Source organism: Capra hircus, chromosome 14, assembly GCF_001704415.2.
Source record: "Capra hircus breed San Clemente chromosome 14, ASM170441v1, whole genome shotgun sequence".
In the NCBI taxonomy this organism is placed as follows: domain Eukaryota; kingdom Metazoa; phylum Chordata; class Mammalia; order Artiodactyla; family Bovidae; genus Capra; species Capra hircus.
This window is the reverse complement of record NC_030821.1, coordinates 94,197,667-94,224,274: the sequence shown is the minus strand read 5'-3', so window position 1 is coordinate 94,224,274 and position 26,608 is coordinate 94,197,667. Positions and strand designations below refer to the sequence as shown.

The following is a 26,608-nucleotide window of genomic DNA, read 5'->3' as shown; positions in this document are numbered from 1 at the left end:
TTCATTATATTGTATATATGCTACTTCACTTCTAGGATATGGAATTGCTAGAAATGGAATTAGAAATGGAATTGCAGGGTGGGAGGTGTCCGAGCTCAGGCAGATGTATAGGCTTTGGTGTCTTTTGCCAACTTGCCTTCCAGAAATGTGTGTCCATTTATATTCAGCAAGTCTATTTTGAGTGCTCCATAAGCCTTGTTACTGGTAACTCTCAACTCAGCTGTTCATGGGCTTTCAGCCAAATTCCTAGGGAGGAGAGTATGGAAACCAGAGGATGCTGAAAAGCTGTGCCACCAGTGACTCTGGGTACTTGGCGGCTTGGTGTAGGGTATACAGTTGGAAAGATCCCCTGGAGGAGGGCATGGCAACCCCCTCCAGCATTCTTGCCTGGAGAATCCCGTGGAGAGAGGAGCCCAGAGGTGGGGGCAGTCACAAAATGTTGCACATGACTGAAGTGACTTAGCATGCAGGCACAGTGCTGGGCAGAGAGCCCTTCTCATCTCAGCACAGTGGCAGGTGGTGGGGAGCCTGGGCAGGTGGGAGAGGGGTCAAGTGTGCAGCGCAGAAGGGAGCTGCAAGCTTCTTAAGGACGGGCCACATAGGGTCGGCCTCTGGCACTACTTGGAGGGTGTCCAAAGGTGTGCAGAGTGGGAGGTGTCTGGAGGGGACTCTGGGGGATCCCCTGAGAGTGGAGGGAGGGCGGCCCCAGGAGCTCCGAATGGGCTGGGAGGGGCCTGGGCCTGAGGGAACCTGAGGTCACTGTGATCATGACCCAGGTTGTTAATTTTATCCCGCGGGCTCTCAGGGCCTGGGAAAATTCAGGTTCTGCCTCGGGGGTGAGCACAGGGGGCTGATGGCCTTTGCAAGCTTTTATGCATTAATGAAAGATGCGATTTGATTTTGGTTCTTTGCCCAGGATAAGAGATCCCAGGGGGCATTCTTAAAAGGAAAGCCAAAATGAAAAAGAAGGTTTTATTTCATAAACGTGGAAATTATATGGCACTCAGTAAAATGTGTTGGCAAAGGACGCTTCTGCCACTTAATATAGTAAATAAAATAGGTTAATTTTTTTTGGGAGAAGAACTAGAATTCCAGTTACCATTAGATAAGAACTTTCAACATGACTCTCTCTAAGGAAGATGAGCAGTTGGCCCTTGATGTAGGGAAAAACAGTGCTCAGTAGGAAAGGACCAGCACCTCCATTGAGTCCAAAAAGACTCTGGCCCTTCTTCCTGCATCACAGGGGTCTTGAGCCCCTGGTCATGTTGGTGAGTTTGCAGGTTGGACACTGCATCAGCAGCTTGGTCCTGTTGACCTGACCCTGACCTACCTGAGAAGTAACGCTATGCTGTAGATACCAGAGAAGAATGAACACCACTGTCTCTGACTTTCTTGCAATGTAGATCCAGCTGCCAAACTGGCCTGCAAAACTCAACTTCTGTACACTTTCCCAAGGCAGGCAATAAACTTACAAGAAACCAAGCAACAAACACACGGTTCTTTCCCTAGGATTGCTTCCTGCCCTCTTTCCAAGTGGCACCGGGCAGAATCGGCCACTTGGTCCTTGCGTTGGTGTAAAATGTGGTTATGGAGAGACAGGGGTAACTCACCGTCCACCACTGGCTTGGGCTGCGAGCTCTTCAGGCGCAGGGAGGGCCGGAAACGCGTGCGGTCGTTGAAGCTCCAGCTCTTCTGCACTTTGGTGGGGCTGCCCTCAGCCGTGATGTCCGTGCTGGGGGACCGCCTGTCGCCCAGCGACGCCTGCCTGCTCTTGACACTCTGGCCCCGAGGGCTGGCCATGCGCACGCGCTCCTTAAAGCTGAGCTTCTGGCTGCGGGCGACAGGGGCGGCGTTAGTCCATTTCAGGCAGCACCGCCCACCCACCTGCGTCAATGCGCTGATGCAACTGTACACATGATCGACGGATCAATCACATACTGCATTACACGAAATGTTTCTAGCAAGTAGGGGCACAGTGATACATTTCCCCTTATTGAAAATTTGAGCTGTCTTTAATCTCTCTGCATTCATCTCCAGTCCATCTCATCCCACGGTTTTGCACACCCTTCCTGGATTCAACAAAGGCCTGAGACCTAGCACAGCGGTTTGCAGCACCATGACACTGGAAAGACCTCAGAACTGGTTTGGTGTTCGCCTTAGAGACAGATTTTAGCTTTAACCTCAACTTTTGAAACTTAAAAAAAAAAATTTTTTTTTTTTTTGGTGGGGGGAGCATATCTCTGTAATTTCTAAAATATTTCTACAGGAAAACAGAGATGACACTTACGCATGCATACATAGTCTGCATGCATTTTATATTCCAGGCAAGATTACGACTTCCAGATCCATGCAGTCTCAGAGCAGCTGGCAGCACTGCAGACAGTATTAGACATACAGCACTTAACACCACATTTATTCTTGCTAGACAAAAACCACACAAGGTAGAACAGCTTCAGCTTATAATGAACCAGATGACGGATTAACAGAACGAGATGTTGTGTTCACCAACACAGACTTCTGCTATTAAACAGGTTATTGATTTGCTGTGGCAGCTCCTGGTGAATTATATTTGTTCATGTTCAGTTCTCAGACGCCAACTTGGCCTGAACTGTGGTTGGTTGATAAAGGAAGTGATAACAAGGCAGCCTCCAGGCCTTCCTGGTGTGAGTGGGGTATGAGGTGCTGGGAGGGCAGGCTGGAATCAGAGACCTGGGTTTGGAGGCCTCTCTTCTAACTCGAAGATAAAAATAGCAACGTAGCTGAGGGACTCTTATGGGGATCAGGTGAACTGTACAAAGTTTTGTGTTCTTGTTCATTTATAAAGTACTGTGTTATTCATTACAAAGTGAGGCTGTGGGGAGAAGAATAGATGGGATATTGGGACCGACATATACACACTACTATATGTAAAAGAGATGACTAATAAGGACCCGCTATATAGCACATGGAACTCTACTCAACGCTCTGTAATGGTCTATATGGAAAAAGGATCTAAAAATGAGTTGATACATATATAACCGATTAGCTTTCCTGTGCAGCAGAAACTAACAAATGTTTTAAATCAACTCTACTCTAAAAATTTTTAAAAAATAGAGTGAATTTATATTTTTATGGAAAAAAAAGTGATTCCCTTATGGAGTGAGAGGGCCAGGGCTCTCAGGCCTGAAGCAGAGGACTGGATGAATCTGAGGCCCACTGTCCAGATGCAGCCTTTGTGGGACATGGAGACAGAATTCTTATGGATAGGGATTCTCTGGGACCACCTGGAACACTTTCTTTTGTGCTTTCCGCCATGTCTACTGTCCCCAGCGGCAGCTTGCCAACAGCAAATGTGTTTAGTGGGTCTACGTCTTGTAGCTAACAAGCACAGTAACATTGATTTTTCCATGCCTAGCTGCTTAACAAATGATGTTCTGGGAAGACACCGTGTTTTCTGTGTGTTTATGTGGAAACACATCGAGCAGTGGATTACGCTGGTCAGCAGGTCCTGGTCACGACACGCATGCTGGCCATGCAGCTGACAGCTCTGAGCGGAAGGGCAGACACAGGCAGTGTTGCTGGGGCGCGTGCAGAGGGCAGGCAGGGCGGGCGGCTCAGGGCTCATTAACACAGGCAGGGCTTTCTCTGCAGTTGACAAACGTGCGGTTAAATGATGGATTCATTCAATGACAAGAACGTATGAAACTGCATCTTCTTATGCCCAGGCTACATTCTCCATGTCATCCAAAGCTCACACTATTTAAACAAATCCTCAAAGGGATGGTGCTCAAAGTGCCCACTCTTTTCAAGCTTTTTTCTTTTTTCCCTTAATAGTAGAAACTACAAACCTCTTTTCAGTTTTGGCCATCTGTTCCATTATTTAAGTGTATAATGATCTGGTTCAGGAACGCACCTATGGCGCCTCTATTTAGATTAATGAATGGCTTGTCGACAGAGCTGCTGTGACAAGTGGTCTCATTATACTTTAATCCATTACCTTTTCTGGAACTAACAGATGCTAATTACTATAGAATGTTGGGTTTAGTTAATAGCAAATTATTTCTCAAACTTTCAAGATATTTCTCTTTCCTTTGCCAACTGAATGAATAGGAAACTGATAAAACCATTATAAAACCATTTAATATGAAATTTAGTTTTTAAAAAATTTCAGTTGCTAAAAATGTTTAAAAAAAATCTAAAATAGATATCAGCATTAAATTTACCAATGTTATTTATAATAACAAAAAACTTTGAAAAATACTCATAAAATATTAAAAAATTGTCCCCATAAAACATTTAATATTGTCTTTAAGAATTAACGGGAAATGGAAATAATATTATTTTCTGAATCTCAGTACTACAAGGCATGAGAGTTGATATAAATGAGTTCAGGGTACCTTTTCCCCTTTTGTCCTTCTAAAGTATGTGAATATTTGCCACACCTAATGTTAAAATATTCTCTAGAATTATTTTGAAGTGAATTCAACACATTAAACACTAAATTAGAAAAAAAATATGTTATTTTTTCACTCTTTCTTCTGACATAATATCTCTTCTGACATAGTATGACTGTTAAGAATCCTAGTCCAGAACTTTTTAACCAAGCAATATTTTCTTTTCCAAGCCAAAGATCAGTTCTTGTGTTTTCCTACAAAAAGTTTACTTATATTAATTTTTGTAGTTCATTTGCCCTTTGCAAATCAGCAGAGCACCTTGATGAGATTACTATTAAATGGGTTAGGTGACTGCTATTGAAAACACACATTGATTAAAAAAATACTCTTCCCTAGTCCAGGAATGTTTTCGTTATTTTTCGGCTTTTTTGTGATATCTATGAATGTGATTTTTGAGAAAGGTTTATGAGACACTGTTTTTTTAGGAAGGTTGCCAAAGACTATCCCCAAGAAACAAAGAGGTCTCTCTTTGGAGAAAGTAACCAAAAGGTGACTGCAGTCATTGACGGTGTGCAGCCCCTGGTCCCCGGCCAAGGGCTGTCTTAGGGCAGAAGGCATGTCCGCCCTGCAGAGGTTCTTGTCACCAGATGCTCGTGTTCCTCAAATGGTCAGCGTGCAGTTGGCCCCTGGGGGATCCCTGCCATGGAAGGGGTAATCCTCCTGGACTCAGAAAGCTGTAGTTATTGTTACACTTAATAAGGGCTTCAGCCCTTCACAGGATAAGCTTCCTGCAAATTCTCACCCCTTGCACAATTCGGCAGCGCAGTGGAGCCAGGACAACTTAGTGCGTGCACAGCTCAGCATCGTCCACTGCCAGGAGGGGCCACTCGGATCTGCCTGTTCATCCCCAGGGCCCAGGGGATCCAAGCAGGCAGCAGGCAGCGGGAGGAATACAAGCAGGCTGGAAACCTCATTCAGGAGTCCTCAGAAGAGTGAGTCTGAGCAGGGCTCAGTAGAGGGCGGGGTGACCTGGTCATGCACCTGAGGTTAGTTGGCATTCTCAGATCTCATGTCAGCAGCTGGGATGCTGGTACCTCTGCTTCCATGAGGTGTGTATTCTGAAGAGCTTCTGCTTATGACTACAGACCTGACTAGGAGTGAGGGGGAGACAGCAGCTCGTTACTAGGCGGTCGCAACTGGGAAAGGGCTCAGGGGCTTCTGGTCTTGAAAAACAAAGCCATTTGGCTTCCTCATTATTCATATGTAAGTACATGGACTATTTCAACACCAAGGACAAACTGTAAATTAATTGTGCTGCTCAAAATGTATGCCATGTTCTTAATGGTTAAGTAGAAATAATTAGATTTGAAGCAGGCTTTCTAAATGATGGTAGTCTATGTCTTAGAATCTGCTGCATACAAAAATAAGAGTATAAATATTTTAGGGTATAGAAACCCTTGTAATAAGTAACAGTGCAACACGGTATAAATGATTGAAGAATAAAATATTCTAGAACTATTAAAATCTTTATAGGAATCAATGAAGTAGATAACATTAATTGCTGTGAAATAGGGGCTTCCCTGATAGCTCAGCTGGTTAAAGAATCCACCTTGAAATAAAAAAGCTTTTGATTTGTATGAAACCTGAAGCTGGATCATCGAAAAAGCAAGAGAGTTCCAGAAAAACATCTATTTCTGCTTTCTTGACTATGCCAAAGCCTTTGACTGTGTGGATCACAATAAACTGTGGAAAATTCCGAAAGAGATGGGAATACCAGACCACCTGACCTGACTCTTGAGAAACCTGCATGCAGGTCAGGAAGCAACAGTTAGAACTGGACATGGAACAACAGACTGGTTCCAAATAGGAAAAGGAGTACATCAAGGCTGTATATTGTCACCCTGCTTATTTAACTTATATGCAGAGTACATCGTGAGAAATGCTGGGCTGGAAGAAACACAAGCTGGAATCAAGATTGCTGGGAGAAATATCAGTAACCTCGGATATGCAGATGACACCACTCTTATGGCAGAAAGTGAAGAGGAACTAAAAAGCCTCTTGATGAAAGTGGAAGAGGAGAGTGAAAAAACTGGCTTAAAGCTCAACATTCAGAAAACGAAGATCATGGCATCTGGTCCCATCACTTCATGGGAAATAGATGGGGAAACAGTGGAAACAGTGTCAGACTTTATTTTTATTTGGCTCCAAAATCACTGCAGATGGTGATTGCAGCCATGAAATTAAAAGACACTTACTCCCTGGAAGGAAACCTAGATAGCATATTGCAAAGCAGAGACATTACTTTGCTAACAAAGGCCCATCTAGTCAAAGCTATGGTTTTTCCAGTAGTCATGTATGGATGTGAGAGTTGGACTGTGAAGAAAGCTGAGCACCGAAGAGTTGATGCTTTCGAACTGTGGTGTTGGAGAAGACTCTTGAGAGTCCCTTGGACTGCAAGGAGATCCAACCAGTCCATTCTGAAGGAGATCAGTCCTGGGTGTTCTTTGGAAGGAATGATGCTAAAGCTGAAACTCCAGTACTTTGGCCACCTCATGCAAAGAGATGACTCATTGGAAAAGACTCTGATGCTGGGAGGGATTGGGGGCAGGAGAAGAAGGGGACAGAGGATGAGATGGCTGGATGGCATCACTGATGCGACGGACATGAGTTTGAGTGAACTCCGGGTGTTGGTGATGGACAGGGAGGCCTGGTGTGCTGTGATTCACGGGGTCGCAAAGAGTTGGACACGACTGAGCAACTGAACTGAACTGAACTGAAGGTGTAAATATAAGGAACTAATTGTCAGATAGAACATGTTCTTCAGAAGGAAATATTCTAGGTTGCTAGTGTGTAAGAAAAAGAGCATTTTTCTTATATTAACTCTTACAATGTGCTTTTCAAAGACTAAATCCTTTCCTTTGATCAATAAATGTGAACAGAAGGAGAGACTATTTTGAAAAAAATTGTTTTTGCAACAACCTAACCTTTCGCCGATAAAGACACAAGTTGACTGTGCCAAAAAAAGAAGTCGTTTCCCTGAATTTAGTTTAACAGCCCATGCAGATCATTCACTGCACACAAAAGAAAGACACATAAATAATGGAAAATAAATGCAGAAGAAATAGAAGAGCACGGTGTTTCGATCAGTGTTGTCGCGTTCTCTCCTGAGAGGCACACTTCTCAGAATCTAATAAAGGCAACTATGCAGGAACAGTTCCGGCAAAGCACCCTGTGGACCACACCACAGGATGTCATGCAGTGAGTCTTGCTTATGCTTCAACTTTTAAGACACACATCTTTGTAACTGTCTCACAAGTACCCGTTAAAGCAACTTTAGAGAGTCTCCTAAGCAGTCTGGCAGGGCTCTCTTAACGCCTCATGACCTGCATTAAGGCAGCTGAACTACAAAGCAGGCATACAGTCACTGAGTGTTGAATAAGCAGACAAGGTTAGCAGAGGCAGGGAGATTTTTGGATGATCCCCAAGCCTCTGATGTCTGATCTGTCTTTGGAGCAATAAAAACTTAACAGGTAGGAAGAAGTAAGAGCTTTCTCGTACCATTGCGATAGCTAACTCACAGCCTAGTTAGCTTGGTGGAGGTGGCAGAGAAGAAGGTGAGGATGCTGGATGAGTTTACAGGGACATTCTGTCCTTGTGGAGAGGCCATTTATACCCAAATGGAGAACTGCCCAGCTTATAAAATGAGTGGGAAAAGTTACTCAGTGGGATGATTAATTAGAATAGAATCAGTAGACACCATTTACCACCACACATGGGATGAAAACTGTTTCAGTGGGAAGATGGAAAGGAAAAAGTAAACAACTGAACGATGCCCAAGGAGCAGTGTTTTGGGTTCAGAAGAGGAACAGGGCAGGGTCAGCGTAGATGGATGGTGATTCACACCTGACCTGGTACCAGGGTCGCTCTTGTTCAGCTAAGCTTGATTAGCAAGCTCTCCTGGAGGCTGATGTGTTGTATTTGTATAGATTTTTGAATTGGTCACCATCTTGGGACTGGGTGCCTTTCCTTAGCCCAAGAGGCTGTGCACGAGTTTTTAGAAACCACAAGCTAAACTCCGTGTAGGAAGACAAAATCTTCTCACAAGAAGGTCCTGAGGCAGGGGACTCAGTTCCCCAGGGCTGTAGATGAGTGTGTAGAGAGAGGCCTCATCTACTGTCCTGGCCCCTCGATGGGGGCAGTGCTGGCTGCTGGTAGACTCTCCTACATCTGGGTCCCTGCCAGATCTTAGCATGTACAAAGAGGTCCCTTGAGGAAGCCTTTAGGAGATTCCAGGCTCTGGAGGATAACAGGGTTGGCTGCAGTGCATCCACGCTCCCTTATCTGAATCACAGCGGTACAGCTATAGCCAAAGCAGTGTTATCAGCCAGTCTGAACTTGGGTCCAGCACTCGCCAGCTGTATTCTGGACTCAGAGCTGCTGCTTGCAAGGGAGAATTATCGTCAGGATGCACTTCCTTTGTGCACACTTGCTCAATGGAGGGCAGAGTTGTTACTTTCTGGGCTAGTGCTGCTGTTGTTACTACAACCTGTCTGCATCTGCCATGAACATGTCACTGCCCAGGGGGTCGCAGCGGGGGAAGCGAAAGTCACATTAGAGTGGGACTGCCCCTTATTTCATTCAGATGACTGAAATGCTAACTTTTCATTTTCTCTCTTTTTATATTCCTCCTCTTGACCTCTCTTGTTGGTCTTTTCTCTTTCTTTGCGTCAAGTACTAGAGGTCAGGGGTATTTTATTACGCCACCTAAGAAGTGTTTACGGAGCACATTCCCCGTCACAGCTTCACACATGGTGACATCATATGTGGACTGGCCTACAGGAGACCCCAGTGGGTGCCGGCGAAGCGTGAAGTAAGATGTGTGCCACACAGCAACATGTGGCGTGTTCACGGTGGTTTTTGCCAAATGTTCAAAGACCACGGAGAAGCTAGACATCTCTGTTGCTTCGTCACTAAGTCGTGTCCGATGCTTTGTGACCCTATGGACAGTAGCCTGCCCAGCTTCTGTGTCCATGGGGATTCTCTGGGCAAGAATACTAGAGTGGGTTGCCATTTCCTTCTAGAGGGGATCTTCCTGTCCCAGGGATCACACCTGCGTCTCCTGTGTCTCCTGCATTGCAGATGGATTCTTTACTGCTGAGCCACCAGGGAAGCCCCAAGTACAAGTCTACGGGGGGGTGGGGTGGGTGGGTAATCTTTGACAGACTCAGCCCCAACCATGCAGAATAGATCTTAACACTTTAGGTATATGAACATGGTATATGATGTTCAGGTAAACACCGTATAACGTTTTAGGTATATAAATAACACGAGCATCCCGGCATTTGGAACATTTGGTCGTAGTCTGATCAGTTCACGTTTGGGCAGTGGGACGGCAGCCTGACCCCTAGAGTTCTGCCTGCGCCCTCTGCCTCGGTGAGCTTTGGAGAAGGGCAGTGTTGCCACCAGCCCAGGGTGGCCCCTCCCTCACGGCTATGCTGAAGCAAAACCACCACGTGATTTACAGATGTCCCCTCTGGGGGCTGAAACCCAGACAGGTGACCTGATTTTCAGGTCATGTCTGCCAAAGAGGGTCTCTGTCCTGAGGACTTGGAGATGATGGGGGTCCTTTTTTTTTTTCACCCTGACTCTAGATTGACAGGCTCCTCTTTGAGATAATCTGTAAATCGATGCCCTCAAGACAAAGAAAACTTCAAATGTCACTCAAGAGACCAAAACGGCACACAGTGACTATGATTTACTTCGTTTGACTTTGTGTCGAGTTGAATATCCACCTAGGAGGAGAGTGTGGTTGTGTGGCGTCTACACAAAGCAGGACACGAGTGGCATAGCTGCTCAGCCCACCTCGTCCAGTGTCTAAAGCCCAGTTCTTCTCTTTGAGCACAAATACCTCTAAAGTGAAGAGCAACTCTTCGAGCCACTAAAACTTTCTGGAAATACCACCTGGAGAGCACCGCCACCTTCTGCTTTTATTCTGTATCTGCCACGTAAAAGAAGCGTCTCCAGTGCCAGAACCCATGTGGACTTCCCTACCCGGACAAGTGGGTACTTCCAATCACATCTACCTCTCATCACAAACGAAGGTTTCCTTGCGTCTGTTTATAATCATTTTAAGTGTTGAGATAATGCAGAAATGGATGACCCAGAGACTCATCATCTCTAGAGAACTCGCAACTCTGATTTCAGGAGTGAATAAATACATCATGATAAATATATAACGGACATTCATATAACAGCACAAAGCTAATGACACAATCCCTGGACCCCCGTTGGCTCCCCACTCAGGGGCCAGCCCGGGGCAGGGGGTGCCTGTGTTTCTTTATTACTGGGATGGGTGGTCATGACCGGAAAAGCCTTGGATCCCTCATGGGAAGGAATCGCAGGGGCTGGGACTCCCTGCTGGTTCTCCTCTGTCCCTCCTCACCCGATCTGGGCTGGGATCCATGCAGCTCTCTCCTTCTGGGTTCTGTTCCCAAACCCAGATCCTTCTTGGCAGTCGCGAACTCAGGGTAAAATGTGCTCTTTCAGTTCCTGTTCCCTCTGGGTCTAGCTTTCTACTACTTAATCTGATAAAGCATTTCCTTCTAAGGCACGGAAGAATGACCGTTCAGTGAACTTCATTTGGTGACGTGTCCGGGAGGATTATCTTCTTCCTAACTAAAGGATTAGGGCGCCTGAGTTCTGAATGAGCTGGAGACGTCACAGAGAGCTTGTCCTTACCTCCTGAACACAGTGTTCCTTCCCATCCCCTGCCCCAAACCATGCAATTTCTCACTCTAAAAGAAGGAGCCTGCTGAAGGGAATAGATCCTATCCTGCTTCATGGGATCTGAATACTCAGTCAGACTCTGGGAAAACAGCAGCAAGGAACAACCAAAGACCATAATTATTATTTTTTCCCCAGACTGTCCCATGCTCTGTAGATTGTAAAAAGCACTGAGTGACTTAGGGAAAGACACTCCCAAGGGGGGGAAAAATCAATACAACAGCAACCTTTGCAGGCAATCTTGTGAAAGGTCACTTTTAATCACCTTGCATTTGTTGATCGATTTTTCTCACATGAGACACATTTAAAGCATAGGTGAGGGGTCAGATTTAGCAACAAACATGTAGCAGAACAGAAATTACAAACCTGCTTGAAGCTTCCCCTTGCTCTTTCCTTCCGGTGCGTGCAGACAGAAGAAAAATGATGATACATGGTGAACACATTTACAGCACTTGATAATGACCAAACTGGGGAATCAAGCTCCTTGATTAATCCTTTCTTTTCAAGCAAGAGCCATGGAAGCAAAACACTTCATCATAAACGTATCCAAATTTCTAACTTGTGTTCTTTGTGGCACAGACCCGAGATACTGCCCACATGTGACCGAAAGCTATAGTCTTCATCAACCAAAGTCATCCAGGGTTTAGGAAAAAGTGGTTCTGATCTAACCAGCATCAGTAGAGACTCTTAGAACTGCTGTGCTGGTTACACTGAAGCTGGAGCCCCTGTGGTTCAGGCAGATTCTGGGGCTATTTAATCTGCTTTAGTTCATGTGTGACTGTGGTTTTGTATGTTAATGACTTGTTGAGGCAGATTTGTTTTTTTTTTTTTTTAATGTGAATTCCTTGCAGGAAATTAGGCACATAGCCAACCTAGCTTAGTGTTGGGTGGTCTAATAAACCGTTTTAGCAAATTCGGGTCTACCCAACATGGTGTAGGGTCCCTACTCTTTGTCAATGAGCTGTGTGTCCTTGGGCACATGGTTCACTTTCTTGTGGGTCTCAATTTTCTCATGTACAAATCGAAGGCCTTGAAGTTGAAAATCTCTAAATTCTAACTCCCTAAGGTGCCACGTGGCCCCGGGGAGCTTGATGATCCATGCAGTTTCATAAAGTATCTGACTCATTTCCCCAAATAGCACAGTTACCTGCGCTTCACCCCCTGCACAGCTTTCACTCTCTTTGAGATGAAAATCAAGAAAAGTGTTCCTTCCCTAAATCCTTCTGTCGTTAGAACAAAACTTTGCAATTGCTAAGACCTCAAAAGTGCATGCAGCGAATGAACTGGATCAGAAAGGAGAGTGTCCAGAAAGTCTGAGAAGCATCTCTGCCCCTGCCCCCTTACAGCCGTTCCATCATCCTTCTCCCTGGGATAACGATGAGCAGTCAAGGCAGCCCATGGTGTCTCTCACTGGGAGGACAAGATCCCAGGCTTCGGTCTCTACTGATAACAAAGTCATTGTTGCTGCTCCTGCTGTTGACAATATAATCTCTGTCCTGACCAGCTATTTAAAATCATAGCCTCCAATGCCCCCCTAATTCCTCCTCGACTTTACTTTCTCTTTAGCTCTTAGCATCATCTACCCTATTACATATTTTGCTTATTTATTTTTACTGTCTCTTCCCAGTATCTCTTGCATTTAGACTCCCTGAGCTCAGCCTAAGATTCTCTTGGGTTTCTTCCTCCACCAATGCTGCATTCCCTGTGCCCAGAGCAGCACTGTGCCCCAGTAGGTGCTGTAGGGGAGCAGAATGCGGCACCCCAAAATCTGGCACCTCAAAGTGTGTCTCTGGCATGAGGATAAATTCAGGCTGATTATTATTTTCTTTCTTTGTTTTAATTGAAGGATAATGACAGTATTGTATTGGTTTCTGCCATGGATCAGCAAGGATCAGCCATAGGGATACATATATCCCCTCCCTTTTGAGCCTCAGGATGATTTTTTTTTTTTTTTAAGAAATGGAAGTCTTAGGAAGTTTTTCTTGTTATCTTTCCCTTAACGACCTTAAATAATTTAGATAAAAGGCCTGTTGCCCCAGAATAGGGCTGTCACCAGAGAGGTCTGTGAGGGCGATGGGCCGGGTGCGGTGGGGATGCTCGGCAGGGCCTGGAGATGACTGTCTCCACCAGAGTCCTCTCCATGTCCTGCCTTCTCTGCTAGTCCAACCAGCAGAGGTAACTCCTTTACCAGGCAGCTGCTTCCCCGTCTCCAGGTGCACTGCCTTCCTCCCAAACCAGACCCGACAGCCTCCTTTGTCTTCGGCTGAAGGTGGTGTTTAAGGAGAGGGCTTTGGCACTTTTGTCGAGTCACTAAGTCCTCCTGGGTCCCTCTCATGTGAACACATTGCTAAACTCTTGATTTTCTCCTGTTAATCTGTCTCACGTCAACTTACTTCTTAGACCATCTGGAAGGACCTAGAAAGGCAGAGGGAAATCCCTTCCTCCCTGACTGTGCTCAAATCTGCATGAACCCATGAATGAGTGAATGAACTTACCCTTCAGAGATTCTTAACCTGAAACACTCCAGGAAATTCATGATGTGAAGAAGTTTTGATCTGTTTCTTACTACATCACTCTCCAGTCGGTAAGCCAGTTAGTTACAAATGTAAAATTATCCCTCTAAGTCATTGTAAATTAGCCTCCTCACAAACCTACACATTTGATTAAAGCAGGATTGTTTCTAAAGCAAAGGTTCTGAACTTGTCTTCGGTGAGTTTGTAAATACATTAAAATTGTAGGCAAAATTTTGATTTTGGGGCGTTGAACATTTTTCTTGAGAAAGAGTCCATAATTAACCATCATGTTTTCAATGGTTTAACAAAAAACAACAATAACAGCAAGGATTAAGAACCATGCAGTTTGGGACAATAAACTATGAACTGAAGGGAGAGGAGCTTTGCAGTGGCTGTTGTCCTACTGGGCACACACCTGTCATTCGTAAATAAGGCTGAGACCCAGAGGCTCCCAGGGGTCAGGGAGAGGAGAGGGAGGGGAGGGTGCTGGTGGCCACAGTGGGCAGGATGAAGGCAGGGTATGTGCACAAATTTCTCCACTCCCACTAAAAATAGGGGAAATATCAGAAAAAAAAGAATCCATGGGAGGAAAACAAGAATTTATGCACTTCAAGAACTTGACTCATTACTGAATAGCTTTTCCAGGTTTCAGGATGGCTTTGAAACCAAAAACGGTAGGAAGTGGGAAGCCAAATAATCACACATAATAAAATAATAGCCCACGCTCTCCTGTCACTCGAGAGCCTTCTTTTGTTTTGTTTTCCTTTTTTTTTTCCCCCACTTGCCTACCTCTTACACATTCCCCAGCAACCTTCCTGGAGATGAGACATACACTTTCTATACAATGCCCGTTTTTGATTCATATATACCCAAGGCACAGATGGCACACCAGTTATATTCCTTTTTTGTTTTAAAATACTAGAACTTTGAAAGAATCTAATACTGAATAAGGGGAATTTCACTGAATTCTGAGATTTGAATGAAAAGTGGATTCTATCCCCACTGAGACTGTGCCCCCTCCAGCATCCTGGGTCAGCACATCTCTGTTGCAGGTGTTGGCACAGGTGTGACCCTGACCTCCCCCGTAGGGTCAGAGGTGACCTTGGCCAGCTCTCATCATCACCTATGGATGTGAACCCCAGGCTCAGGGCAGTGCAGGGAAGCATTGTCACAGATCCCATGAGTTAACAACGGTCCCACAGATCTCCTGGGAGACAGTGGCTCCAGGGAACCAGCTGTGAGGGCTTCCCCAGCTGATTCTCCTGCACTCTGTAAGAGTTTTCTCGGACCGTCACAGTCATCAGCTGCCTCTAATTCCACGAGGCCCCTGGGACTAAGGCTTTAATGGGCTCTGAAAGGAGACAGCAGGTGCTCAAATGCACTCTGAACAATCCAGGGACTGACCACTAGTCCAGCGGGTGACTCACAGGGAGCCCGTCTCTGGCTTACCAGCTTTGCTAGTTTCACTGAGGATTTCTTTAATCAGATGGTGATTATGGTTTAGTGTGTCAGCTGAACCAGAGTCCAGGCTTCTGGGACTAGGGATTGTTTGGGAATTAAAGATGCTGTGGCAGCCCTCAGTCTGTGTAGCATCTTCCCAACTGCCTCCCTTCCAAGCACAGGGGGTTGCAACTTCCCCACCCTGAGCTGAAGCACAGCCAGGTGACCTGTTTGGCAGATAACATATGAATGGAGGTAAGGTCTCTTTAAATTTTGAACACTAATCCCAAACTGTACGGGAGTGCTCCCTCACCTCACTGTACCCACTTCTCTTGTTTCACTACTGATGTCTGTCTGATTTGCAAGTGAAGCCCAACACCTGTCCTGTAAGGCGTCCCTCAAGGAGGAATGACCTTGAGAGCCTTAAATGTGCAGACACAATGCTTCCCAAACAGCCTTTTGTTGGGTCAGGTGATGGGGCTCGTTTTTACAGTCACTGGTTTTTCCAGAACCACAGCACTTACCTTAGGAATTCTGGTGGGCTTTATGAAATGAGATGTTAGAAAATAAGCATGAAACAGTAAAAATAAGTCTTCATAAAGTTTAGATTCTTTTCACCTTTAAGCCCAATCTGTGGATGGTGAGCAATAATGCTGAGTCCGTTCAGTTTTATACCTGAGCTGTTGTTACCAAATAGGTTTGAATCTCAAAAACCAACAGAGAATAAGACACTCCTCGAATCGACACGTTGTATATGTGTGTGTTTATGGGTATGTGTGTGGTTGTGTATGTGTGGTTTGTTTCACAAACTTAAGGAGACTCAGCTACAGCACCGACTGTCACACTGACACCTACTTGGTGGGGCTGCAGGTGTGCAAGGCCTTCAGGTGCGGCTTCCAGGTTGCAACGGAGACAGATTTCTCATCGGCTGCGTAACTACGCCAAACGCACTGCACACGGCACACATGGGGACATAAGAAAGAAAAACAAAAGAGAGAAGGGGAGAGAATGCGATGAGGAGGAGATAAGCAAATTCATACAGATGAAGCATCTTTTCCTTGTCATGTTCAGCCCGATAAAACACCTGAGTTGAAGAAGACTCTGGCATTTTTGCCTAACTGTCATGCATACTCCATCACATCTGAAGAAGTGCTTTTCAAAGTAACTCATACCAAAAATAAAAGCACTGCAAAGCTTAACACAGGAGTTTTGGGACTGGTTAGGGGGGGACATGGGAGGTGACCATGCCTCCTGGGAGCACACACTTCATCACCCCTTGTGAGAAAAAGGAAATCCGTAATCCAATTGGTAAATTAATTAGTAAGCTAGCTGGTTAACTGCTGACCACCAGGGCATGTTAGTGATATACTGAAATCCCTTGAGGTTGAACCACACAGTACTTCTAATGCTAACAATGAAGGCACTGTTAAGCAAGGTGGGGCAATGTATTTTCAGGAATATGACCACCAAGCACACAAGGATTTAATGTTGGCATCTAAGAGCACGTTCATAGCTCTTTGACGTAAAACACAAGCTTGGTCTACTTCACATAATTACACCCCATACATATGATACAAAGTATTTTCATGTAACTCTCACAAATTGGAGTCTGGGTTAAGACCCCTTTTTTGTAAATGAGAAAATAAAGGCTCAGAGAAATCAAGAAGTTAACACAAGGTTGGCAGAGGTGAGACGTCATCTTAGGTTGCCTGGTTCTTGGTCTTAGCATCCCTCCCTGGTCCTTGCTGCCTGCTTGGTGACTGGTGTTGGAAGCTTCCCTCTGAACTATCAGTGAGATTGCCTGAACTTACTCGACTACAGAGATTTTGGTGAATTTCTTCCTTTGCAATAAGTCTGCAAACATCTCTAGGGACCAAGTGTTTAATCTATTCTGAGAGGAAAATTTTAAAGTCATAAATCAAAACATTCTATTTTGCATGGCAAATTCATATAAACAGGTCATAATCCTGCTGTCTGACCCTCATTCATGATTTTGAAACCTACAATGAAGAAAACAGTAATCTAATAATATTCCTTTCCATGAGATGATCATTGAATGAATGTGTGCAGAAAGAAAGACCTAAAATTGATATAACTAATTTGGAAAACTTTGGCCATATTTATTCAAGCTGAAGTATAAATACCCTATAGTACAGCTACTCACTTTTATATCTATATTTAACAGATATGCTTATAAGTTCATCAAAAGAGGTACACTATAATGTTGTAAACAGCACTATTTCTTTTTAACCTTAATATTAATTTTCCTATTTATTTATTTATTGAAGTAAATGGCAAATAGATGGGGAAACAGTGGAAACAGTGGCTGACTTTATTTTTTGGGGCTCCAAAATCACTGCAGATGGTGATTGCAGCCATGAAATTAAAAGATGCTTGCTCCTTGGAAGGAAAGTTATGACCAACCTAGACAGCATATTAAAAACAGAGATATTGCTTTGTGAACAAAGGTCTGTCTAATCAAGGCTATGGCTTTTCCAGTAGTCATGTATGGATGTGAGAATTGGACTATAAAGAAAGCTGAGTGCAGAAGAATTGATGCTTTTGAACTGTGGTGTTGGAGAAGACTCTTGAGAGTCCCTTGGACTGCTAGGAGATCCAACCAGTCCATTCTGAAGGAGGTCAGTCCTGAGTGTTCAGTGGAAGAACTGATGCTGAAGCTTAAACTCCAATACTTCGGCCCGGAAAAGACCCTGCTACTGGGAAAGATTTAGGGCAGGAGGAGAAGGGGACAACAGAGGATGAGATGGTTGGATGGCGTCACCATCTCAATGGACATGAGTTTGGGTGAACTCCGGGAGTTGGTGATGGACAGGGAGGCCTGGTGTGCTGCAGTTCATGGAGTCTCAGAGTTGGACATGACTGAGCGACCGGACCGAACTGAACTGAACTGAAGTTGGTGCACAATATACGGGTATACAATATAGTGAGTGATACACAATTTTTAAAGGTTTATGTTTCATTTATAGTTATAAAATATTGGCTTGGAGTTCCCTGGTTGGCACAGTGGATAGGAATATGCCTGCCGATGCAGAGGACACAGGTTAGATTGCTGATCCGGGAAGATTCCATGGAGCAGCTAAGCCATGTGTCACCACTTCTGAGCCAGTACTTTAGAATCCGTGAACTGTAACTACCGAGATTGTGTGCTGCAGCTACTGAAGCCCGAGTGGCTAGAGCCTGTGTTTTGCAACAAGAGAAGCCACCAGCAAGGAGAAGCCCGTGCACTACAAACAGGAGTATCCCCTGCTCGCTGGAACTACAGAAAGTTGGCGCCAAGCAACAAGGACCCAGCGAAGCCCAAAGTAAACGAGTAAACAAAGAAATAAAATTATAAAAAAATAAACTATTGGCTATATTCCCATGTTGCACAACACAGCCTTGTAGCCTATTTATTTTATACATAATAGTTTGTACCTGTTAATCCCCTACCCTTATCTTGCCCCTCCCCTCTCCACTGGTAGCCACTAATAATATGCTGTTCTCTCTACCTGTGAGTCTAACCAGCTCTAGCCCTTTAAAAAAACTGAAGTAGAGTTGATGTACACTGTTGTGTTAGGTATCGGAAAGTAATGCTGTTACACATATATCTAGTTATTTTCAGATTCTTTTCCCATACAGGTTATTACAGAGGATTGTGTGTAGTTTCTTGTGCTATACCGTAGGTCTCTCTTCATCTATTTTATATATAGTATTATGCATATGTCAATCCTAAACTCTTAATTTAATCCTGCCCTGCACCTTGCCCCTTTGGTAATCATAGGTTTGTTTGTTTTCTATGTCTAAACAGTGTACGTGCAGGCTAAGTTGCTTTAGTCGTGTCCAGCTCTTTGTGACTCTATGGACTGTAGCCCACCAGGCTCCTCTGTCCACAGGATTGAGAGGGTAACAGGCAGGAAGGCCAGGGGTCTCCAAATGGAGGAAATAGCCTGCAAGTGTCAGACATTTTTATCTCTCTTAAGCGGCAGGAGGAAACAAAGTAGCGATATTTTTTCCTTCTCTATACAAATTTAAAAGGAGGTTTCTCTTAAAATGCTGTGTTGCCATGACACCTGGTTTCACCTGAAGTTAACCAATGCATTTCTCTTATGGAAATGTTTATCTTAGGCTATGCTAATGTATTATGCATTTACCCCAAACTCTGTCTTCAAGTTGGTTCTGCCTTTTGGCTCAGAACCTACTTGATAAACCAGTATGTTATACTCTGATATTGTTCCTCTAATCTATGTAAATGACACTATTTGTATGGTGATCTGCCCTTCTTCAAGATTCAAGTTAATCCCTTTAGGGCCCAAGATGAACCATTTGGTGCCAAGATTATCCCAAAATACATCCTATGGGTGAGGGGCCTGGTGCCATTCTAAGTTTTGAGACATTTCTTTCTTTCATTAACACACTACTGATAACTACATAACATCCAGCTGAAGACTAGCAGGGGGGCTACTCTTTCTGCCCCCTTCTGATGCCTATGTCAGAAGCTTTCTCTATCTCCTTTATACTTTAATAAAACTTTGTTACACAAAAGGTCTGAGCGATCAAGCCTCGTCTCTGGCCCCAGATTGAATTCTTCTCCTCTGGGGGCCAAGAATCCCGGCGTCATAATTCAACAACAACCTTTCAGGACTCTCCAGGCAAGAATACTGGAGTGGGTTGCCATGCCCTTCTCCAGGGGATCTTCTGGACCCAGGGATAGAACCCGCATCTCTTATGTGGTCTCTTGCATTGTCAGGTGAGTTTTTTTTTTTACCACTAGAGCCACCTGGGAAGCCTTCCTAATAAACCAAAGTCAGGAATGTTTAAGCAGCTGTCAGGACCATGAACAGGGGGGCTGTGGTATGTTACCACAGTGGAGCATCACACAGGAACCGTCCACTATAACTATGCCCAACAATGCGGATGAACTTTACATGAATACTGTTGAGCAAGAGAAACAAGACACAGAAGGGTACATACTGTGTGCTTCTACTTCCCCAAAGTACAAAAGCAGGGCAGCCTATCCTTGCTGTTAGCAGGCAGTGCAGAGCTTCCCTGCGGGAGGGGGGAACCCTGGGACCCTGGAGTGCTGGCCTGGTCTGCCCTTCCGCTGGTTGCTGGAGAGAGGCAGCGCAGTTTTCTAGGAGCTGTGCTGCCTTCCTCAAGCACCTTATACTTCAATAACATGCTCCAGAGTGATATAAAAAAGTGGGGAAATATATAGTAGGACCCGAGGGGTTTTATGTTATTGAGAAAGGTTTAAATAATTGATGCTACTTCCTTGCCCAGAGCCTTCCTCACACAGCTCATGTTGATATAACCTACAAATCTCTCAAGACTTATGCTTTGCATCATGGCATCTTATAGAGAACAAAGCAATTACTGTATCATCTTGAAACATTAATTTTGGCAAATACTGTACAAACACAATCTACAAGTGATATAGAGTAATCAGTAATGACACATGGTTTTATTATTGCAGCCGAAGAATTGCTGCTTTCGAACTGTGATGCTAGAGAAGACTCTTGAGAGTCGCTTGGACTGCAAGGAGATCAAACTCGTCAATCCTCAAGGAAATCAACCCTGAATATTCATTGGAAGGACTGATGCTGAAGCTGAAGCTCCAATACTTTGGCCACCTGATGCAAAGAGCCAACTGACTGGAAAAGACCCTGATGCTGGGAAAGATTTGAGGCAGAAGGAGAAGCGGGTGACAGAGGATGAGATGGTTGGATGGCATCACCGACTTGATAGACATGAATTTGAACATATTCTGGGAGCTAGTGAAGGGAAGCCTGGCGTGCTGCAGTCCATGGGGTCACAAAGAGCTGGATACGACTGAGTGAGTGAACACCAACTTCTACAGGGAAGACTAGTGAAGGCCATCCCCACTCACATGGCTTTAATAAGACAACTTTCATGGAAGGAGTCAGAGGTATGTGAACTCAGATACTTTGGAAGAAGGACTCATGTAGAAATAAGAAGTACACAGCAGGTCTGAGCATTATTAGATAAAAGTGAAAAAAATCTGAAACAACAGTATGACAAAAAAAAAAAAAAAAAAAAAAAAAGGGACCAAGACATTACCTGCCAATGTTATAAAGAACTAGGGGCAAAAGAGGCCACTTTTAGAAAACTGAACATTTTCTTAACAATGAGATCTGGCTTCTTACTCTTTTTCTATCAAATTTATCTCAACAGCTAACCTCTATTCCCTCCATTATGCTTCTCCTGAAAATATATTGTAAATGGGAGAACAGGGAAGCCAGTGGGCCCTGCCTGAGGGCTGATGCTAGTCAGCAGTCGAAGTGGCAGCAGAGCGGGTCTATTATTCTCACCCTCCAATACCTCTGTCCTCTCCTCAGCTCTTCCTCAGCTAATCGCTTCTTGGAGCTGAACCCAAGGCCACAGCCACGTGATCCAGGAGCCAGTGCTCCTCTCTTCAAGGCTAAAATGACACGGTGGTTAGCAAGAAATTGCCCTGAGGGACTTAATTTATATGGCACACGCACTCTCACGGATGAGTCAGCAAGAAGCCAAATGAAAACCAGGTTTACCGTTTACCATGCAACCCGAGGCTTGAGGCAGCAAAACAAGTTCAAACTTTGGTCTCTAATGATGAGCACCATGCCAGTGTAATTATGCTTTAGGGAGGAGTTAGTAGTTTGTACTGTCTGGAGTATTATAGCTATGGCACATTTAATTATTTCTGGAAATCTTAATTGTGGCTGATCATCCAAAGGTATAACTAACATGGAAAAAATTTTCAAGGTACAGAATTTAAGAAGCTGGAGAACAAAATTATTTAGGGTAAAAACCAGTCATCTCTTTTTTTTCCCAATTTACTTCTCACTCATTTTTGTTCTTTAATGGCAATTTTTATAGCTTTTGCTTTTAATTTTAAGAATCCTTATTTTAGGGATTGCTTTCATATCTCTTTGAGGTTTTTTAAAATTTTCTTACCATAGAAGATAATGACATAGCCATGTACACATGTGTCCCTGCTCTCATCCTACCGACAATTTTTAGTTAATTCTAGTTAACGTTCAGTTATGCTTGCATTACTTGACCACATAACTATGGTTCCTAGCTCAGAAATGTGATGTACCATTGACTACTATTTTCTTTCCTGTATAATTAATTTTGGCTTTTTGTAGAGTTCAGTTCAGTTCAGTTTAGTTGCTCAGTCGTGTCCAACCCTTGCGACCCCATGGACTGCAGCACACCAGGCCTCCCTGTCCATCAACGAACTCCTGGAGTTTACTCAAACTCGTGTCTATTGAGTCGGTGATGCCATCCAACCATCTTATCCTGTGTTGTCCCCTTCTCCTCCTGCCTTCAATCTTTCCCAGCATCAGGGTCTTTTCAAATGAGTCAGTTCTTTGCATCAGGTGGCCAAAGTATTGGAGTTTCAGATTCAGCATCAGTCCTTCCAATGAATAGTCAGGACTGATTTCCTTTAGGATGGACTGGTTGGATCTCCTTGCAGTTCAAGGAACTCTCAAGAGTCTTCTCCAGCATCACAGTTCAAAAGCATCAATTCTTCGGCGCTCAGCTTTCTTTATGGTCCAACTTTCACATCCATACATGACCAATGGAAAAACCATAGCTTTGACTAGATGGACCTTTGTTGACAAAGTAATGTCTCTGCTTTTTAATATGCTGTCTAGGTAGACTTTGTAGAGTTAGTATTACCCTACTTTAATGTATTGATTTGCCTTTATGTATCTATGAGGCAAAACAGCAGTCTAAAATTCTACTCATCAGCCATGTTGAGAAAGCTGTGAGTCCACTGTGTCTCCCTGATGACTTGTCCCCAGGCCCGCCCTGAGCTCCCTGGCTCCGTGGCTCTCCTTCCTGTGTGGGATCTCTTGTTCCCTGGATCCCATGTTTCCTTCCTCTCTTGGTTCATCTCCTTGTTTCGGAGGATCAATTCAAGCAGCTTTTCCTTCTCCTTCTTTTTTGGACTTCCGCTTTATTGAGGCATAGTTGACTTATAAAATTGTGAAATCTTCAAAGTTTACATCATGATGGTTTAACGTATGTATACATTTTGAAAGAATCTCCGTCATCTAGGCAATCCATCACCTCACATATTTGTCTCTTTTTGGTGTGGAACATTTAAGTTCTACAGTTGTAGCAAATTTCAGTTATACAACATGGTTATCAATGACAGTCCCCATGTTTCACATAGATCCTTAGAACTTATTCATTCTTATAGCTGAGAGTTTGTACCCTTTTGTCCTATTTCCCTACCTTCCAGCTACTGGCAATCACTTTTTGCTTCTGTTTCTAGATGGACATTAAAAAAAAACCTCTGGATTCTACATATAAGCGAGACCATGTGTATTTGTCTTTTTGCCTGGCTCTCTCACTTGGTATAATAACTAGGTCCATCTGTGTTGTTGCAACATATATACATATATATATATGTATATACACTGCAAAGAAAACCGGTATGGAGGTTCCTCAGAAAATTAAAAACAGAACCACCATATGATTCAGTAATTCTACTTACACTTGTATAGCCAATTCAGTTTAGTTCAGTTCAGTTCAGTCGCTCAGTTGTGTCCGACTCTTTGCGACCCCATGAATCGCAGCACACCAGGCCTCCCTGTCCATCACCATCTCCTGGAGTTCACTCAGACTCACGTCCATCGAGTCCGTGATGTCATCCAGCCATCTCATCTCCATCCCTTCATTCTTTCTGGAGTTATTTCTCTACTGATCTCCAGTAGCATATTGGGCACCTAATGACCTGGGGAGTTTCTCTTTCGGTATCCTATCATTTTGCCTTTTCATACTGTTCATGGGGTTCTCAAGGCAATAATACTGAAGTGGCTTGCCATTCCCTTCTCCAGTGGACCACATTCTGTCAGACCTCTCCACCATGACCTGCCTGTCTTGGGTTGCCCTGCAGGCATGGCTTGGTTTCATTGAGTTAGACAAGGCTGTGGTCCTAGGTATAGCAAATTAAAGACATGGAAACAACCCAAGTGGCCATCAACAGATGAATGGATAAGGAAAATGTAAAATATATATATATTGGCTTCTTGCATAAGGGTAAATGGTAGGTAAAATGTTGAGATTTTGCATATCTGAAAACGTCTTTATATGACTGTCACACTCCATGAATATTATGGCTGGATAAAAAATTCTACATTGGAAATAATTTTCCTCCACAATTTTGAAACTATTGTTCCACTGTCTTCTAATTTTAAGGTTACTAATGAGAAATCCATGCAATATAGATTCAGAACCCTTTGGGTATGTTCCGCTCAGAAAGCATTTAGGATTCACTTTCTCGCGAGAGTTCTCATATTTCACAAGGGTATCCTGTGAAGCTTTTTGTTATCAGTGCTGAGCCTTTGCAGGGGTGGGGGCGTCTTTTACTGTGGCCACTCCTGTCCTTCAGTTCTGGAGATCCAGAATATAAAATTTCTTTGACAAAATGCTACCTTCAGTTTCCCTGTACTCTTTGTGAAGTATTTATGTTGGCTGAATATTTGATCTCCTGGAGTGGTTATCCAAATTTCCGACTTTTTTGTTTCTTTTTTAATCTCTTTTTATTCTACTTTTCTAGGTTTTCAGTTTTATCTCCTTTTCTGTTTTCTTCTTTTTCTGAAGTCATGTTTTTCATATCTAGGATGATTTTTTTTCAGCATCTGTCCTTCTTTATGACTGCAGCATTACAAAAGATGTACAAGCTCTGTGTCAGTGGTCTGAGTTTACTTTAGGGGCATCACTTTAGGGTAACGGGATAAAGCCTCAATTCTCTCATGGGAGGGATCCAAAGTTTCAACATACAGTTTGCTTTTCTTTGGGGCCAACTCTTTTCTCCAGAACAGCATCTTCTTTTATATATATAATATATATATAATTGCAATTCTTTTCTGAAAGTATTTTATGTATTTCTTAACTGTGCTGGGTCTTTGCTTCTGCACAGGCTTTTTCTAGCTGTGGTGATGGGGAACTACTCACTGGCAGAGTGGTGGAAGTGCACAGCTGCTCATTGCAGTGGCTTCTGTTGCTGAGCACAGCCTCTTGGGCACGTGAGCTTCAGCTGTTAGGCACATGGGCACAGCTGCTCCACAGCATGCAGAGTCTTCCCAGGCTAGGAATAGGGCTGGTGTCCCCTGCACTGCAAGGGGCGCTCTCAACCACTAGACCCCCAGAGAAACCCCAGAACAGCATCTTCTATCTCTTCCCTCAGGAAAATAAGCCCCTTGTCAGCATTCATTTCACATACTTATTTCATCCACCTGTCTTTGTTTCCTACAAAGTACCTTGGCTCCACCGTGAACTGGTGCAATCTCTCTAGAAGGAAACTCCTCACATGGTACTTCTGAAGGACATTGAAATACTAATCCCCAGGCTTCAGAGATGTATCTATGAGGCACTGGATACATCCAGTGCACTGGAATTCAGATTCCAGAGCATTGGATTCAGATTCCAACACCAAGGACTTGAGACCTACCTCTTTCTAGGCTTGTCCTGGGGATCAAGTGACAGAATGGAGTAGAAACACACTGCACAGCAAGAGGCACGTCACAAGTCTCAGACATTATTAATACAAGTGGTGACATTGGGTAGGTATTCTAAACATCACTGATAGTTGCTTTCTTTTCCCAGACAGGTCTACTTGAAAGGAAACATTAACTTAAATGAATCATGCAAAGACACTGATGCAACTAAATTTGTTGCAAGCTGCTGAAGTTTTAAACTTTTATATAAAACCCTGAAATGCTGTTAATTTAGTTGCCTTGCTGTCCGAATGACAGAGCTTTCTGGGCCTCTCCAGTGCCCTTTACACAGACAGCAACTCTGGCCCCAAACAGATGAGACTGGTCTTGGCCTTGATGCTTTGTGTGATCAGCAAACCAAGGTAGGTTAATTGGGTAAGAAAATGGATGGATCAGCAAGTGAAGCTTGCTTTTTAATCTAAAGCATGCTTCAAATAAATTCCAATAATCTATAAACAAAGCATAAAGCCCTGACTAGGGGTTACAGCAAGGAAAAACAATGAACATATTCAATAATTTTAGTATTATTTTTGAATCTAATAAATTAATTCAAGCTGAATTTGGAAAAGGCAGAGGAACGAGAGATCAAATTGCCAACATCCCTTGGATCATCAAAAAAGAAAAACTTTTGCTTTATTGACTACGCCAAAGCCTTTCACTGTGTGGATCACAACAAACTGTGAAAAATTCTTAAAGAGATGAGAATACCAGTCCACATTACCTGCCTCCTGAGAAATCTGTATGCAGGTGAAGAAGCAACAGTTAGAACTGGACATGGAACAACAGACTGGTTCCAAACTGGGAAAAGAGTATGTCAAGGCTGCATGTTGTCACCCTGCTTTTCTTAATTTACATGCAGAGTACATCATGCAAAATGTCAGGCTAGATGTAGCACAAACTAGAATCAAGATTGCCGGGAGAAATATCAATAATCTGAAATATCAATAACAGATGACACCACCCTTATGGAAGAAAGCGAAAAGGA

General features: G+C 43.8%; 1 protein-coding gene across 2 annotated transcripts in view; it reads right to left on the bottom strand.

Moving 5' to 3' along the window:
* The window catches only part of KCNQ5 (potassium voltage-gated channel subfamily Q member 5), a 627,271-nt gene that overhangs the window by 76,709 nt on the left and 523,954 nt on the right, over positions 1–26,608 (bottom strand). The window contains exons 8-10 of one of the 2 annotated variants that reach the window (XM_013968999.2): positions 15,965–16,059; positions 11,523–11,549; positions 1,611–1,831 (exon numbers count right to left, since the gene is read on the bottom strand). In XM_013968999.2, coding sequence (XP_013824453.2) covers positions 1,611–1,831; positions 11,523–11,549; positions 15,965–16,059 — 343 coding nt within the window. The remainder of the gene's footprint in view (positions 1–1,610; positions 1,832–11,522; positions 11,550–15,964; positions 16,060–26,608) is intronic. The other variant, XM_018058845.1, reaches the window with a different exon arrangement.